General features: G+C 38.3%; 2 protein-coding genes across 2 annotated transcripts; one reads left to right on the top strand and one right to left on the bottom strand.

Moving 5' to 3' along the window:
- Positions 1–1,357: 1,357 nt before the first annotated feature.
- Positions 1,358–10,410, bottom strand: fkbp9 (FKBP prolyl isomerase 9). Its single transcript, XM_066674942.1, has 10 exons — positions 9,966–10,410; positions 9,236–9,381; positions 8,242–8,431; positions 7,419–7,564; positions 7,025–7,214; positions 6,471–6,616; positions 5,946–6,132; positions 5,412–5,557; positions 2,459–2,622; positions 1,358–1,823 (listed from the first exon to the last, which is right to left on the bottom strand). The coding sequence occupies exons 1-10, from the start codon at positions 10,169–10,171 to the stop codon at positions 1,644–1,646; spliced, it is 1,701 nt and encodes a 566-aa protein (XP_066531039.1). The 5' UTR covers positions 10,172–10,410; the 3' UTR covers positions 1,358–1,643.
- Positions 10,411–12,379: 1,969 nt separating this feature from the next.
- On the top strand, positions 12,380–18,092 carry crtap (cartilage associated protein). Its single transcript, XM_066675345.1, has 7 exons — positions 12,380–12,853; positions 14,226–14,375; positions 15,124–15,295; positions 15,480–15,608; positions 15,719–15,864; positions 16,659–16,742; positions 17,764–18,092. The coding sequence occupies exons 1-7, from the start codon at positions 12,395–12,397 to the stop codon at positions 17,809–17,811; spliced, it is 1,188 nt and encodes a 395-aa protein (XP_066531442.1). The 5' UTR covers positions 12,380–12,394; the 3' UTR covers positions 17,812–18,092.
- The last annotated feature ends 170 nt before the right edge of the window (positions 18,093–18,262 follow it).

The following is an 18,262-nucleotide window of genomic DNA, read 5'->3' as shown; positions in this document are numbered from 1 at the left end:
GTGAAAAGTAACAGGACCTGTATGATTGCACAGCTGACGACTTTGTTATCTGATGTTACCTGGAAAGATGATGTAATACAGTTATAAACATGTCCTACATTGTGTATAGCATACTGCAGGTATTATATTTTTAATGGGTGTATATTTACAAAGCCCACAAAAATCTAAGAAACATTAAATAATAAACAATACAAACATAAAATATTGTGGGGTTTTTTTCCATAATGTAAGGCTACAAAGTGTTAGTAAACTTAAATTTTCTGGAACTACGTTTAGGATTGTATCCTCATCCAATTTTGAATATACAGACATCTATATTCACAGTAAAATCAGTTCAAAATGTATGTATTTGCCAAGCTCATAGTCTGTAGTATCAGCATGAAAAGAAAGGCATTAGTGACATGGTGTGTGTGTGTGTGTGTGTGTGTGAGAGAGAGAGAGAGAGAGAGAGAGAGAGAGAGAGAGAGAGAGAGAGAGAGAGAGAGAGAGAGAGAGAGAATTTGTGCATGCTGTTGAATCTGCAGCTCTGGAACACTAACCGTAGTTATCAGTCCACACCTGCTAAATACACAGCCATTCACACAAAAGTACACCCAGTAAATACACAGAAAAGAGCAAGAGCATTATGCAATCATTATACACTTATACCGGGAAATTCACCAAAACCAGAGGCTAAAGTGATATATAGTAAGAATCAGGGTTTATGTTTTTCATATTTATCCTAATATTTACATATTCCAGATTAATAATAATTACCCCCTGCAGTGAGCTAGCATATTAAATAGGGCTGTGCATATAGATGTTTTGTTTGTTTTTACTAATTGAGAAAAATGCCTTAATTGGACTGACACAGTCATTTAGCAAGAATGTATCATGAGTACTACTGAAGAAAGTGTAAACATTAAGGTGACTTCCTATTTTCTGTTTGACATAGACTAAGCTTAGATTGGGAACAGATTAATACAAATCTTGAACTAAATATAACTCATTTCACATTAAATTTAACAGCAGAGTTTCTAAAATTACTAAATTATTATGTTAAATAGGGGGACAACTGGTAGTTTCGCTGTCATACAGCTCCAGAGTCTGAGGTTGTGGGTTTGAACCCCACTCTGGGTGATTCTCTTTTAAGGAGTTTGGTGTGTTCTCCCTGTTTCTGCATGAGTTTCATCCGGGTGCTCCCAGTCTCCTCCCACAGTCTACATATATATATATATATATTTCTTTTTTTTTGATACCTAAGATTTTATTTGTTATCGTAGTAGATATAGAATATACATATTATCCATATTATACATATGGATTCAAAATAAATCCATAAAAACACTGGGGTTTGGAATGTGTTTATTAAACGGGGTTGTTTTTTGTAAAAAGTCACATACATTTTCAGCATTTTTACACACTCAATATTTGTGCGAAAAATCAAAAATATTATTCCACACAGACACATTGAAACATTCTCTCTCTCTCTCACACACACACACACACACACACACAGACACACACATATTCTCATATACACATCAACAGACAACTCAAACAATACTGCAAACAGATATCCAAATTTACCACCATTATCTTCTGCCACTCATAGAACTACACACACACATCCAGTCCCATCCCTCACATCCTTGAGTGTGTGCTCATAGTTCATCATGAGTGGCTGCTTCTTCTGATTTCAGTTTGAACTCTTCCTCAGTGATCCGCCCATCCTTGTTGCGGTCCTGGTTGTGATACATATTCTCTATGATACGGTGAGCATCAAAGCCAGGGGCCAGACGACCTTTTCCTTCTTCCACTTGTTGCAGAATGTAGTCTGAGAACTAGAGGGACAACAGAAGATAAACAGATAAAACAGAAACTCTATGGACACATGCAAATGTTCTTGTTGCCTCTCTTTTAATACCTATACCTACTGGCACTGTTAGAGGATTGTAAAAGAGTATTAGCAGCAAGTTAGCAGAAGGTTTGATTTTTGGTTGTGATGGCTTTCATATTGCATTAATCTTACTATATAGTTTTTTAATTAAAGATACAAACATACCTGTATTATCAGACGATTATAAAATTAAAGTCTACAGCCATTTTTTGAGGGATAATATATATTTTACAACAGCAATCTTTTTGTTTCCTATACTATTATTATTTTTGCTATTAGTATTATTTTATTTATTACTATGTCTTTAGTTGCTCTTGCCTGGGAGGGCCAACAAAATTTTGTTGTATTGCTGGCACAGTTGTATAATGACAATAAAGTTTTCTAATCTCTAATCAAGTCTAATCTAAATTTGCAACTTAACAGGAGAATGACAAACCTTCTTTTCATTTTTCTTTCCACATAAGTCAATACAAAAAGCTTATATTCCAAGTAATTTTGGAGCATTTCTATTGATGTTCAATTGATGTAGTAAATGTTTTTCCATTGAACAGCAACGATACACAAAAACATGCACTCTACCTCAGTGGGGTCAACTTCTAAGTCCTTGTTTCTGTCCATTTCTTTGAAGAGATCGGGTGTCACATCATTATTCCATACAAACATGTAGCCATCAGGAAGACCCTCCTCAACCCCCACCAACTCAATCTCAAACACCAGCACAGCGCTGCCAGGGACCTCACCATCTATAAATACACAAAATAAACACATATAAACAAATGTCATTACAAATAAATTTTTTAAGCAAAAAATTTAAGCACCCTCTAGTGGTTCAACCAGCCACTGCACACAGAACCAAAACCAGTCCCTCCTGACATCCCTTCAACCCCTGCAAGCAGCCAGTCATTAGCTTGATTTCCAACAGTGCATGTTATGTATATTTTGACATGTTTGAGTTGATGAAACCAGCAAATATCAAGGTTTTATACCATGACTCAAGGTAGACCAGGGTTGTCAAATATATGACCATGACTCTGGCATGTTCTAAAATAGAGACTAATTTTGTCAATTGTAAATTAATAGAAATATCCCGCATTACAAATGGAAAGGAGTTAGTCTCTGTTATTCCATTAGGGGCAAAATAGCACAACAAAATCTGGGCCTGTCCATATTTGATAGATAAATGTGACAAGCTAAGAATTTGACAAAACGTGTCTCTTTCCATAAAAAAAGTTAACACACAGCTAATACAGATTCATTTTCAGCAGATTTATTTTTTGAAACTTCTAGTTCTTGCTTAAATGGACACTATGTAATATTTAGCCTCTCTTTCCTGCTGCTCTGGGCTCAGCAGAGCAATTGTGTCAATTGTGGAAGAATACATTTATTTCAGTACATTAATTAATTCATTCATTGTCTGTAACCGCTGATCCAGTTCAGGGTCACGTGGATCCGAAGCCTACCCGGAATCACTGAGCACAAGGCATGAACACACCGTGAAGAGGGGCACCAATCTTTCACAGGGTAACATTCACTCACGCACTCACACCTATGGACACTTTTGAGTCGCCAATCCACCTACCAGCCTGTATTTTTGGACCGTGGGAGGAAACCGGGACACCCGGAGGAAACCCACGCGGACACAGGGAGAACACCAATCCCCTCACAGACAGCCACCCGGAGCAGGACTCGAACCCACAACCCCAGGATCCTGGAGCTGTGTGACTGCAACACTACCTGCTGCATCACCGTGCTGCCCTTATTTCAGTATAGTGCCTTAAAATGAATTACACAAGTGGGAACCCCAGGAGCAAATAAATAAAACCCAAAACTAACCTAGTGTTCCTTTAAATGTTGCAGTTGTGTCAGGCTCCAGAATGCAATTGAGCCATCATTTCAGGTGGATCTGGAAATCTACTAGCTAACTACAAAGCTAACTACATCAGCAATACTACAACTGATATATGTTGATACATGCTTATTGTGACTTAACAGGTCATAATATATGGAAACAATATTAAACTAAGAAAAATTTCATAGTTAAAGGAGAAAACATTTATGCTTTTTTGTTCTCTTGCGCAGCCATTTTGCCAGTGATTCACAAGTCATTTATAACACTCTGTTTGAAGCATGTCTCTGAAAAATCTGCTTTTGAAGGGCCATGTAGCCTTAATTCTATGCCCTATTCAATTATCCCAAGAAGAACTGAGACACCCTACCCTTAGGCATAAAACAGCTACGTGGTAGGAGCAAGGGGTGAAATGGGATTGAGAACAATTCTTACATTCTTGCTATGAAAATGGAATCCAATTAATTTCTAACTACCTAGAGTAGTGCTGAAAGAATATGATATTTAGCATCATTCTCAGATTCATCATGCTGAAAGCACAATGATTTTCAAGGGCAAAAGAAAAGATAAAATAAATGAAGTGCTGCCTGAGCCGAAGAGCACCTGAATATTCAGTAAAAAAAAAAAACATGCAGAAACAAAGATGCCACACAATATCATTACACAATGTATGCCGTCCAGGCAAAGTTACATGAGTGGGAGTCACACCTGGTAAACTGAGACACTACTAATTTTCCCCATATGAATGATATGTGCCAATCAATATGCTCAATAGAAAATATGAGTCGATAGAAAAACTAAATTATGAAACTTCATATGCATTTCATACTATTTCTGTACTAGAGACGGAAATTTAAATTTTTCAATCACTATTCACTGTCATGGCTTTAGATATACCTGTGGACAACAGACAAATTGCAGTGTGATTTTGAGTTGAAAAACAACTTTATGACTGTGGATGCATTCTTTAAGATTATTTGGCCTGCATATCCCAAATTGACTGCTTTAGCTGCCAATATGTTACCTATGTTTGTAACTATATTTGTGCTCAAGCGTTCTCTGGAATGAACATCAGTGAAACAAAACTGTTAGTTTCTCAGAATGTATTACCTGATTTTAATAAGTTAAACAGGTGCCAAGTATTAGGAGAATTATGATGTGTGATTATATTTTAAAGCAGCCTAGCTTTCCAACATAAACTGAATGCACTGAATGGCAAGTTTAGCCTTAATAACTATTACATAATATATACATGATTAAGATTAAAGTAATTACATTTATATGCAGTGTTATAAGCTTGTTACCAGAAATTGCCAGTCTTACAAATAATCAAGATTTGGCTAAGCCCAATTAATTACCTAGTGTTGAGTTATAAAGATTACTCCATGTTTGTGAGGGAACACATGGTAAAAACATATTTTATAATGAATTGCAGCATTTTCATCCATCCATTTTTTATTTTCAGTTTGTGGATTCAGAATATACCTTAAATATAACACCTTATAAATTGTGACATATAAGAGGAGATGTTGTAGTAGTATAGATTAACACTGAGTTGTTTTTCTTGTTTCATTGAGTGTAATGTTTTGGACCTCATTTGCCACCTCTGGTCTCTGTGTATCATTATAAGATACAGAGGTATGTGTTAACGAATAGTGTTTTTCAGATATGAAAAGAGAGCCTTACCCACTCCTCTTTCTCCATAGCCAAAGTGAGGAGGTACAATCAGTTTGCGTTTCTCCCCAACACACATCTCCAGCATTCCCTGCTCCATGCCTGGAATCACCTGCCCTGCTCCCAATACCACATCATAGGTCTTTCCATATTTGTGCCTATACACACACACACACACACAAACACACACATGAACCACAGAGATCTAGTACAATGAGTTGTAATTGTTTAGTCAATGTTGTAAGAAGCATAGTCCAAAGTATCTGCATCAATTACCACCAAAAAATGCTTATTTAGAATTTTTATTATTTACTTAAAATATCAGATTATTATAATTGTATATTTTGGCATGAAATAATTTTAATGAAATAATCTTGTTTTTTGAGCACTGTTTATATTTGGTGTGTGATTGTGCTTTGGGTTGCTTAGGTTGCTTCCATGTGGCAGAATCACATTATATATTAAAATGACAGTACATGAACACACAGTGTGGACATAACAGAATAGAAATAATCGATATAGACGATTAGAAGTTGTTTTACTAACGAGGAGTCGATGTAAGTTCCATCCAGAAGTGTGGCATTGTAGTGGTATTTGACAAAGTCACCACGTTTGGTCATGTAGCTGCACTGCTCTGGCTTTTCACTGGTCATCTGCACTGTGTCAGATGGGTTGTGAAAGTCAATTATGTGGACATCAAACACCAGCACGGCAGAACCAGGGATCTTGGTGCCTGAGAGAGGGAGAGAGAGAGAAAGAGAGAGAGAGAGAGAGAGAGTGAGAGAGAGAGAGAGAGAGAGAGACAGATACAGAGAAATAGAGAATGTAAGAGGATTCTGTGTTATTTGAAGTATAAGCTAAAATGCACAGACTGTACAAAAACATTTGAAGTAAAAAGAAGGTCTCTAAGGCTTTGGAATCTCTGTGCAATGCAATAATATAATAATAATCTCTGTGCTATGCAATGTATAATTTATATATTAATATGTATACAGAGAGAACGAGGTCTCTAAAGCAGTAAGATTTAAGTTTTTAGTTCACATATGCACAAAAAAAAATAATAATACTGACCTGTCCCCTCCTCTCCATATGCCAAATGAGGCGGGATGGTGATCCTTCTGCGTTCTCCGACACACACACCCAGAAGACCCTGGTCCATGCCAGCTATTACATAGCCCTTCCCAATATATGTGTCATATGTACGATTCCTTGAGTAGCTGAAAGACATTACAATATAAAATATTAGGTGTCACACTGATCAGATTTTAGAGGCAGAAATAAGGAATAACACATTTTCTTAAAAAAAAAAAAAAAAAAAGATCAGATCACACACACACACACACATATATATGTAAGAATATACTGTGTTATTTAAAAGTACCATTAGCCTTGTCAAATCTATAATTATTCACTGCTTCTATAATGCATGTATGTACATATGTATGTATCGCTCTCATTTTCTCTTATCTCTTTATTATTTATCTCTATTATTTATAATTGATCTACATTTTTGTAGTGTAAAGCTCCATATGATAGGTCAATCAGTATTATCTGTAGTGACTGGAGAGAAAATAAATATTATATAGGAGGGATATCCTATTACTTCAACATGGCCTTGTGCATACCTGGAGTCAAAGAAAGTCCCATCTAGCAGTGTCCCATTATAGTGGTAGCGCATAAAGTCTCCTTCTTTGCTCTTGCGAGGGCAGGAGTCTGGGAGATTCTGGACCTCCACTGTGATTTCATCTTTGGGATTATGGAGGTCCAACAGAACAACATCAAATACCAGAGAAGCCTGACCAGGGATATCACTGCCTGGAAAAACAGAAAGAGGACAGAATGACACAAAGGCCATACTACCTGAAGTTTAAAATGCCTAAAAATATACTGCAAACATTAACAATACAAGATTATGAAAAACTATTATATTTATCAGTGCGTCATATTATAACACTGACAAGTGCCATCATGTCCTACATTTCTATATATAAATATATATAAAATTTATAAGACACATACCATCTCCATGTTCTCCATAGCCAAGTGAGGGAGGCATTGTGATTATGCGTTTTTCTCCCACACACATTCCCAGAAGCCCCTGGTCCATACCGGCAATCAACCAACCAATCCCCACATATGTGTCATAAGTCCTCATGCGAGTATGACTGTAAAACAAAAACATAAAAAATATCCAATTAAACAGAAGAAACATGTATAGGGCATTGTTAAAAGGAGAATTAACTGTGCAGAAAAAAGGCTACCGTTCTCATAAATATATATTAAAACTGATAAATATAAACAGTACTTTTAGGCACCAGATATTATGAGATTTCAAAAGCTATTTATCTGAGTAGTACGTGTTTATTTGCTAAAAACAAACAAACAAACAACAAATACCACCAAGGTTATTGGTTTAACTTTTTCCAAATCTCTCCTCATGGCAGTCCATATTATTAGAGGTTATCATCCAACACCTAGTTTTACCAGTTAATGAGTAATGATTTTAAATGTTTTTTTCATTAATTCATCCTTTTTTTCATGAATGAATGAATGAATGAAAAGGATTTTAAATGTGTGCTGTTTATTTAACAAATTCATACAATCAAGGAGAATCTGAACAAAACATTGTTTTTCAAACTCACTCAAATCTACTACTATATAAAATTATATATTGTATTTACTGTGATTATATATACATTTACACAAGCACCACGCTTACTGAGAAGGCATTAGTTTAAATATATATAATTATCTTAGGGGCATAATATTTTTAATTAATACTTTGCTACTGCTCAATATATACTTAGTCAATTCTAACAGTTTATGGCCTTTATCCTTTTACCTGGAGTCAAAAAGTGTTCCATCAAGCAGAGTGCCATTATAATGGTAGCGCACATAGTCGGAGACCTGAACACTGCGGTCACATTTCTCTGGCTTGTAATAGGTCTGAATCTGCACTTTATCATCAGAGTTCCAGATATCCAGCAGCAGCACATCAAAGTGTAAGATGGAATCAGGAGGAATGATGTCACCTGTAAGAAGTCAGAAGGGTTATGCTCCATGTCATGAGTCTCAAAAAGGTCATGAGTGAGAAAATCTAGAAATATACTCGTCATATACTTTAGATCCCCTAGATGCTGGTATTATTTTCTGGCAAAGGCCCAAAAGTGCGGAAAGTCATTGTCAAAAAATTGGAAATACACTTATGCACTAATATGGTGGCATATAGATTTTTGTGACAGAGGCATATGAACATGCAAAATTCCTAATACTGCCTTTATTTTGGGTGGTATAGTACATTTTCACTTGACTTTGGTTTGTGTTGTTATATAAGTAATATAATTATTTATACACACTCATGAGTGCACAAGACACAATCTCCCTAATCTGTGATTTGTTTCCTTACTAACTAGTACCAACATGTGGACATGGCTCAAAATTCCATTCAGAAGTCACTCCCTTTAGAAGTCCCCACCCCCCAGTCATTCTCTCTCTCTCTCTCTTCTTCTTCTTCTCACTCTGTCTGTCTCTCTCTCTCTCTCTCTCCCACCCCCACTACTATCACCTTCCTCTCTGGCCTACACAAACACCTCTCCCCATTTAAACTGCCTAAGCCCCACAACCACCTCTGATATCCCCTTAAAGCCGGGTTTATGGGCCAGGGCCATTTGGCCAGGTAACCACAAACAAGAGAGATAAATAATAAAAGGATAAATAAATAAAAGGATCAGATGATATATATATATATATATATAACTGGTCTCCCTCCTCCTTGTGTTAAACTTTTTGTCTAGACATGTGAGTGTATATGGTATATACATATTATTTAAATTTACCATAGCCATTTTTCCCATAGGCCAACTCTGGGGGGACTTTGACAAGGCGTCTCTCATTTACACACATGCTCAATAAAGCTTTGTCCATCCCAGCAATCAGCTGACCTCGGCCAACAAACACATTGTATGTGGTGCCACGGTCATAACTGTAAAAAAAGAAGAGGGAAGGGGGACAAATTGAGACAGAAAAAGAGTTAAGTAGTGAAGGATATAGGCAAACAGAGGGGGGGGTCGGTCATATCAGTGCTGAGGAATGGGCTGGTGTGAAGTTTCAGGAAAAGATTTTCAGGACCACCTTGTTCTTCTTGTAATTCATTCATTCTGTTGTTGTGCACATGTCAATTTGTTTTACTGGGAAATGATGAAGAATGATAAAGCTGCAGTTTGGCCTTCTGTCATTGATTACATTGCTCATTCATACATAGGCAGTCCACCCACTGGAAACTGTGTGCTTTGAATTTACTTGGTCCTGAAAAGTCTAATGGATTCCATTTGTATTAATTTAAACGACATCAGCAAAAAGACTAGCGTTCACTTATCTTACTTTGGGCAAGGACCGTTATAGAAAGTATATTCAAAGCCACATTATTAGTTTACAACCCTTGGACTCATTCAGAAACTCGCCTGCGTGGCAAACAGAGTGTAATTGGCTTTTACTTTACAAGTTGCGGATGAACGTCTGCCTTAGGCATGCTGAGATTATCTGAGGGATTTTGTTATTATGTTTTACCTGGAGTCAAACTTCTTGCCGTCTGGGAACATGCCGTTGTAGTGATACCGGACGAAGTCACCGGTTTGCACGGCCCTGTCGCAGCGTTCAGGCATGAAGGTCTTCTCCACCACGATGTCATCTAACGGCACCGGCGGGGCGTTACAGGCCACAAAACTGACGAGAAAAGCAAGGAGAATCATCCTCACAGTGAGTCGCTGTGTCATTTTCACCGGACTGTCCTGGGGTCTGTAACCGTTCTCTTCCCGAGCGCTGCTCCGCCACAGCCCCCTCAGCGCGCGCTCTATCTCTCTGTGCAGGAGGACGCGTTTCTCTCGCTCTCTCTCTCTTTCTCTCTCTCTCTCTTTGTGCAGGTCTGTAGACGTGGTATCGCAGGCCGGTTTTTTTTTTTTCAAAGCCACTAAAAGTTTTCCTCGGGCTTTCGTGCTTTGCTTTACTGCACCCGTTTTTCGGAAAAAAAACGCCTCCTTGTGGAAATCGGCTAAAAGCTCATGTGATTGGCTGCGGCGCTCCCGTCTCCCGTGCTGTAATTGGCTGACAATTCGTCAATCATTTACCCCAAAGAACTGAGCAGGCTATAAACATCAGGATTGGCCAGTGGCGTGCTGTTTCCTGCCCTGGGATTTTACAGTATGTCTTCTCTGGCCCTGCCCATATTCACACATCTCCGTTAGCTACTCGTCGTGGCTTCCTACATAACTAACTACATTTAGAATGTTTTAGTGACATGTTTTATTATTAATAATGTTTCTGTGTGTTTTATAATTCGTGTATCAGTTTACTAAGTCACAGTGACGTGCATAAACCATGAGTCTGTTCTGCAACGTTAGATTACATGAACTTAGAAGAGAACCTTTCCTATAAGACACATTTGACTGGAGAGTTATCTGGAGAAATTGAGTTTTTTTTGCCAATAATTATAATATAATTATGTAATTATATTATAATATAAGATTATAATTTTGTTTTAACTTTTTAGCTAAACTCAAGCCAGACAAACCAACCTGTGAAGGCTTTTCCCACTTCAGGTCAGACAACCTCCTCGAATGTGTAATATACTAGGGCTATAGTAGGTTTCTGAATGCTTGAAGTATACTGACCAATCCCAGCGTAGAAAACGGAGTCGATTGACCAATCCCAGCGCAGGAGACAGAATACCGCTAGACGCCGTGGCAGTGTATCTCATGAAGCGCAGGACTAACCGGAATGCGGGTGGGAAAGAATAAATAACATGAAGCGGTATCATATTACTGAAGGCAATCGCGCATGGGCGCGGGAAACGCGCGGCTTTTCCTACGTGGCAGAGCGGGGAGGAGGAGGAACTCGGCGATGGGGGTCGTAGGAGTAGATTAAAGATGGCCAGGAGACCACAGTATAGGAGAGGATCCAGGCTAATGGTTCTGGCCTGTACAGCAAAATCCCAAATGAGGAACAAGCTCCTGGACACAGGATGTCTTTAGATATGAAACAAAACAAAGCAATACAAATCATTACTTCATTGACCTCTGGAAGGTCACGTTTAATTTTACTCTTTACACTGCGTTCACTAAAACGTGTAGTTGTTACTTAAACTAGTGTAGTCCATGCATTTTTCAATTTCCTGTGAAAGGAATTAAGAGTTTACATGAGGAGTAATTCAGACTGTATGAAATGCTCTGCTCTTAAAAGCGTGTCGGAGGTGGAATGGTTCACTGCTGATGGGAACCAGACGTCAGATGCATTTAAGATACCAATTTCTATTATGTATTTTTGAAGTAATGTTTATGTCCTAAATCATATATTTAATAGATTAAGGCCAGTGCGACATGTGCAAAATCAACACTGTAACAGTATAAATTAAGACCAGGACAAATAGGTCGTAGAACTGTAAATAAATGAGCTGGGTTTGTGTTGTAGGCCTTGCTTCTTATCAAATCTAATCAACAGTGTGGGGTTTAGCTGTGTGCTGTAGCCTGGCATTCCCCTCATAAGGCCCAGTTTCTGAGACTCATTAATCTAGTGTCAGCATGTGCTTACTACATTTATGCAAACAGTTTGATCGTGTAGGGCTAATTGGCATTAGTGACATTTTAGTGGAAAACCGAATAAAAATGGTGTTATAATTCAGATTTACCACAGGCCTAAACACTACCCTGTGACCTCGCCCTCCATTTATTTATGTCTCCTATACTGTCGTTTACAGGTGTATTTAACGAAGAGATTAAGGTAAAGCAGTGCAGATGTTTGAGGAAACGTATGGAGAAATGCGCTTTAAAAATTAAAGCGCCCCGACAGTAAATGAAAATGTAAATGCCTAGGTGGAGGGGGCGGGGTGGGAATGGCAGCTGTGTGAGGACGTGGAGAGCCAGCTCTCCCCACTTCTCCCCCCTTCCTCCACACTTTTCTCCTCCTCCTCAAACTTTCGTCCAAACTCTTCCATTGTGACCAAAATGGCCTCCTGTCCGCCGTATCTGGTGCTCTCTCTGCTTCTAGTCTCCTTTCTCCCGCTCTCTTGGGCTCAGTATGAGAAGTACAGCTTCCGCAGCTTCCCGCGGCACGAGCTGATGCCTCTGGACTCCGCGTATCGCCACGCGTTGGAGCAGTACAGCGCGGAGAAGTGGCCGGACACGGTGGAGTATATGGAGGTGAGTCTGCGCCTCTACCGGCTGCTGCGCGATAGCGAGGCCTTCTGCAATCTCAACTGCAGCTCCGTGCGCCTGGATGACGAGAGCCGCTTCGAAGACTTCGCCGAGCTGCGTGCCTTCGGGAACGTGATGAAGCGCGCGCAGTGTCTGAAGCGTTGCAAACAGGGTCTGCCCGCCTTCCGCCAGACGCTCCCGAGCCGCGAGACCGTGGATGAGTTCGAGAGGCGCGAGCCCTACAAATACCTGCAGTTCGCATACTTCAAAGTAAGTAATGCGCATGGACCAGTGTGAAGTGTGTGTGGTTGCATTTAGTGCCAAATGTTTTATTTACTGGAATATTGTTATTGTATTTTATTGTTTTGTATTTACATTTTGGTCGTATGAAACCACCATAACATGGACATTGATTCTATTCTGAATATCAAACCATACATGAGTTTTCTTTAAATGGATTTTAGATTTCAAAATGTAAAGATATGATCATCTAGTTTGGATGTTCTCGACTCCTAGCAGGCCCCAGTTTTCCAAAATAATGTAATATAATGTAATGCACAATTATTTGTCATTGTACAACATACAAATAAAAGTGTCTTCCGCATTTAACCATCTGTGGCAGTGTACACACACAAACACTAGTGTACTAGGGGCTGTGAACACACACCCAGGAGCTGTGAGCAGCCATCCCCAGCACTCGGGGAGCAGTTGTGAGTTCAGTGCCTTGCTCAAGAGCACCTCAGCCATGGACTGAGGGAGGAGGACAGTGCTGTTCCTTCACTCTCACTGCCCCCAATTTGTTGCCAGTCGTGGGAATCAAACCAACAACCTTCCAGTCCTAAACTCATTTGTATCCTGAGCTGTTTCATGCAGTAAGCTGTCTCCAATATGTGGAGACATTTCCACCTTAAGTAATCCCAAATAACAAAAATAAGTCAATATTACTCAAACCAGAATAGCTACATCCTTAATTCAATTCATGCCTCTCAACCTTTGGAGGTTTCTTAGCCATCTAAACAACTTTTCTCTGCCATAAGCAGAGAGTGAGAAAGCTATGGAGTGTATTTTTTTTAATCAAAAATATGCAAAAATAAACCTGCAAACAAAATTCTTAGAATCATAAGGAGAAAGTATGTTTTGTGAATGCAAAACAGAAAAAAAAATCAAAAACATATTCTTAAAAATTATTTACCTCCCTTCTAAGACCTTCACACCCATGAAAAGTGTTCTATAATTAAGAATAAAAAAAATCAAAGACCTTACTGACAAAATGCAAATGGAAATACGTATTAAATAACTACAAAGAGTAACAAGGCCACCATGTATCTTTTAAAAATAGATTTTATGTTGATATATTGTTTCATTTTTTCTTTCACAACATATACTTTTTGCTCTTGATGCTAAGAATTTTGTTTGCAGATTTATTTTTGCTTTTGTAAAGATTTTCACACAAACCTTACTCCATAGAAAACCTATCATCCTTTTTTTTTGTTTGGATCGGAATCCAGCGCGCAAACAGACTGGAGAGCCTTTAAGAATCAGTTTTGTTCTAACATGCTTTCAGAAAACATGACCTGGGGCAGTGGTACCTAAAGAATGCAATGGAATATATGCTGACTGTGTGTGTGTTTGTGTGTTTTAGAGCAATAACCTGGCCAAGGCAGTGTCTGCTGCACACACTTTTCTGCTGAAGCATCCTGATGATGAGATGATGCAAAGGAATATGAATTACTACAAGAGCCTGCCAGGAGCTGAGGAGCACCTCAAAGACCTAGAAACCAAGTCATATGAGGCAAGACATACACACACACACACACACACACACACACACACACACACACACATACACACACACACACACACACACACACACACACACACACACACACACACACTTCTGTAAATCTTGCTTTTAATAATTATGGGTGTCTTGATTAGTTCATTCCATACCTTTAATAAATGACCGGTGGGCACAATTTTCAGCTAGTGCACTGTGCACAATTTGAGGTCAGATGGTATATATTAGGTTGGATATTTATTGATTTATTTATATTACTTTTTTATTAATAGCTAAGGTTCTGGAAAGGTGCTGCAGCAGCTTTGTTTTCATCAATCATGTAAGGTGTATATAATATAGTACTCAGAGAATATCATTGCTCTTGTTCAAAATAAATATGTGCTTCCTCAGATTGTGCATTTTATCAAGGGTTAACAGAATCAGTATTGAAAATCTGAGTGAGCACATCTTTATTTTGCATGAGAGCAGCAAAAGAGTGAGCATTGCATAGATAGTGCTCACATATTTTTATAAGGACACAGTTGATTGGAGTAACAAAAGCTACCCTTTGTGGAGCAATTCCTAAATGTGTCCAATGTATGTGACTATGTGAGGTACAACCTTAGTGTGGGGTTTCTTTCATTCTTGTTGGCTTGGAGATCCAACAAAAGAAGGTTTTGATAGCAACTGGTCACTGCACTTTGGATACACAGTCATATGCCTCACTGTGACTGACAGTAAATAGATTTTTTTTCTTCCGCAGGCACTGTTTATTCGATCAGTGCGGGCATATAACGGTGATAACTTCCGCACATCTGTGTCAGATATGGAGTTAGCACTCAGAGACTTCTTCAAAGTTTATGATGAATGTATTGCTGCCTCAGAGGGTTCCAGAGAAATCAAAGACTTTAAAGATTTTTACCCATCCATTGCAGGTTGGTGTACACTTCTCTTTCCCCACAATTAGAACAAACATGAGCTAAACCCTTATTTAAAATATACTGATTTTTTTCTATCCATTTGTCATTTTCGTCTATAACTGAATAATGAAGAGTTTTTTTCTCTCTCAATTCTTGCTCTCTCTCTTGTTTCTCACAATCTCTCTCTATATATTCATAGATCACTATGCAGAAATTCTTGAACGGAAGGTCCGCTGTGAGAGTGAACTCACACCAGTTGTTGGTGGATTTGTTGTGGAGAAGTTTGTGGCGACTATGTATCACTACCTTCAGTTTGCGTATTATAAATGTGAGGCTCTGTTTATTTTACAATTAAAATCTCAATTGAAATAAGTGCTGTGATAATGATTTTATATTTTTAATGTCTTAATGTGTGTGTGTGTCTGTTCTTGTTTCCAGTGAATGACTTGAAGAATGCAGTGCCATGTGCAGCTAGCTACATACTCTTTGACCCCAATGATGAGGTGATGAATAATAATGTGGTGTATTATCAGTACCACAAAGAGAAGTGGGGGCTCAAAGATGAGGACTTTCTTCCAAGACCAGTCAGTATTCCATATTCATTTTATACTAGGGTTGTGCACTCTGGCATATTTAGAGAACATCCATAAAAATGAATGAATATATATATCCATCCATTATCTGTAACCGCTTATCCAATTTAGGGTCGCGGGGGGTCCAGAGCCTACATGGAATCATCGGGCGCAAGGCGGGAATACACCCTGGAGGGGACGCCAGTCCTTCACAGGGCAACACAGACACACACACATTCACTCACACACTCACACCTACGGACACTTTCGAGTCGCCAATCCACCTGCAACGTGTGTTTTTGGACTGTGGGAGGAAACCGGAGCACCCGGAGGAAACCCACGCGGACACGGGGAGAACACACCAACTCCTCACAGACAGTCACCCGGAGCGGGAATCAAACCCACAACCTCCAGGCCCCTGGAGCTGTGTGACACTACCTGCTGCGCCACCATGCTGCCCTGAATATATATATATTACAATTAAATATGGTAAAGAAAACATAGATTGACATATTATAATCCACAAACTTAACCTGGCTAAAAAAATAATTCCATAAAAAGTGTAGGTGCTCACAATTGAAAATATTCCCTTTACATCAGAAATGTTATATCCTCTGAGAGAGCACAACAAATACTTGATTATTGTTTTCAGTATTTTAGTAATGATACCTGGAAAGCTTAACACATACTTGTTCCATATGCACACACATTACGTTTTAACAATGCTAATAACCAAACAAACAAATTGGGTTAAAAAAAGTTTATATGAGTAATGTTTTTACTGTTTTGTGTTTCCCTGGTTACAGGAAGCAGTACGGTACCACAATCAGACGACCCTGCAGCTGCAGCTGTTAGCATTTGCCAAAGACAAACTACAGCAGGATGACGAGGTCAGCAAAATAGAAAGTGTTTATGTCTTTACCATGCAACTTTTAACTATGAAGAAATTTGAATAAAGATTTGTTTTAAATAAACCCATTACAAATGAGATAATACAGACTTTTATAATTTGATTAATCACATTCACAGGTACATTATCATCAGTTCCTTAATTCTATTATATTACAATACAGTCTTAGATTACTTTTATTTACACCACAAGGTGTAGGTAAGACTTTTTTGATATCTCACATTTGTTTGTTTTTCTGTGCGCTGGAATTCAGATTATCCCTGTTTTTGGAGGACTTCAAAACTAACTCTTAAATCATCATACTTACCTCAAACTGTTGAAGTATTTCAAGTAAAAGATGTTGTACAATAGATTGTGATCTATAAACATCAGTATAAGTCTTGGGCCATATTTTTATTGATTGATAATCTGTTTTGGAAAATTAAATTAGACTTCTATTTTGGCATCCAGTAGAGCCAGGTGCAATCATCCAAAATTTAGGCCAAAATTACTAAAACGGCTGTAGTCACTGGGGAGCGCAGAGTGCTCATATTTTCAATTCCACTACTGCCCTCTAGCGGCTGAACCCAGAACAGGTTTTTTTTATTATTATTATTACGTTCAGGAGTTGACATACAGCAAAGTTTTCAGTCTGATCTGCCAAAGAGTGTATTGACACATTTTTTTAATAAATATTTGTTTTCAAATTTTTGAATAGTTTACCGCAGAGTGACCAAGACCGGTTCCATCTTCCTCAAAGATATTTTAGTTTGTTAATGTCAGTGTGGGAGAAAGAGAGTGGATTAAATGACAGGAATCAACCTCAGGTTGTTTTTAAAACTTTTTTCCTTTCAGCATTCAGTGATATAATTACTTGTCCAGTTTATATACATTTTTAAAATACGTGGCCCATAATTTGTGCAACTAATTACCTGCAACCATTGCAACTCTCTCTCTCTCTCTCTCTCTCTCTTTCTCTTTCTCTCTCTCTCTCTCTCTCTCTCTCTCTTTCTCTCTCTCAGGGTGAAGTTTTGGAGTTTCTAGATGAGTATCTTGATGTTGAAGAGTAGAATTACGATTAATTGTTTTTTGCACTGAATATAAGAGAACCAGAACATGAGGAAAAGAGAACTATGATCTATGAGTATTGTCCAATGTGAGTATGTTTGCTGTATTTATTTCTGATAGTGCCTTTCCAATATGTGCCTACAAACCTCATGGTCAGTATAAATGCATTGACAATCATAAGTACAATGCAATTTCACTGCACTGTCACTGCAGTCCAGAGGAATAAATCAAAGAATCTCATTTGTTTCAATTTTATAATAAATTAGTGTTCCTAAATCTTTGCTGTCACTTTCTTTTCTTTAGTTTTATGCTGGAAGCATGAGTATGAATTTATTCCTTGTATTTCGCTTTTCCACGAATCTTCATTTTCAGCGACATTTTTGTTGACATTGTTGACAATCTTGAAGAATTCAAATTACTTGTACGTAAATCTCCCCCTAATGACACTTTAAT

Source organism: Hoplias malabaricus, chromosome 6 (assembly GCF_029633855.1).
Source record: "Hoplias malabaricus isolate fHopMal1 chromosome 6, fHopMal1.hap1, whole genome shotgun sequence".
Lineage (NCBI taxonomy): Eukaryota > Metazoa > Chordata > Actinopteri > Characiformes > Erythrinidae > Hoplias > Hoplias malabaricus.
This window is presented reverse-complemented; position numbering and strand designations above follow the sequence as displayed.

What these genes read in the sequence shown, in the direction of transcription:
- fkbp9 (XM_066674942.1), bottom strand. Translation starts at nt 10,171, where the DNA reads ATGACACAGCGACTCACTGTGAGGATGATTCTCCTTGCTTTTCTCGTC. An exon ending in GGCAAGAAGTTTGACTCCAG is followed by an intron (nt 9,382 to 9,965) that starts GTAAAACATAAT and finishes CTTTTTTTACAG; the next exon opens with TTATGACCGTGGCACCACAT. An exon ending in CTATGGAGAAAGAGGAGTGG is followed by an intron (nt 2,623 to 5,411) that starts GTAAGGCTCTCT and finishes GTGTATTTATAG; the next exon opens with ATGGTGAGGTCCCTGGCAGC.
- crtap (XM_066675345.1), top strand. Translation starts at nt 12,395, where the DNA reads ATGGCCTCCTGTCCGCCGTATCTGGTGCTCTCTCTGCTTCTAGTCTCC. An exon ending in TGCAGTTCGCATACTTCAAA is followed by an intron (nt 12,854 to 14,225) that starts GTAAGTAATGCG and finishes TGTGTGTTTTAG; the next exon opens with AGCAATAACCTGGCCAAGGC. An exon ending in AACTACAGCAGGATGACGAG is followed by an intron (nt 16,743 to 17,763) that starts GTCAGCAAAATA and finishes TCTCTCTCTCAG; the next exon opens with GGTGAAGTTTTGGAGTTTCT.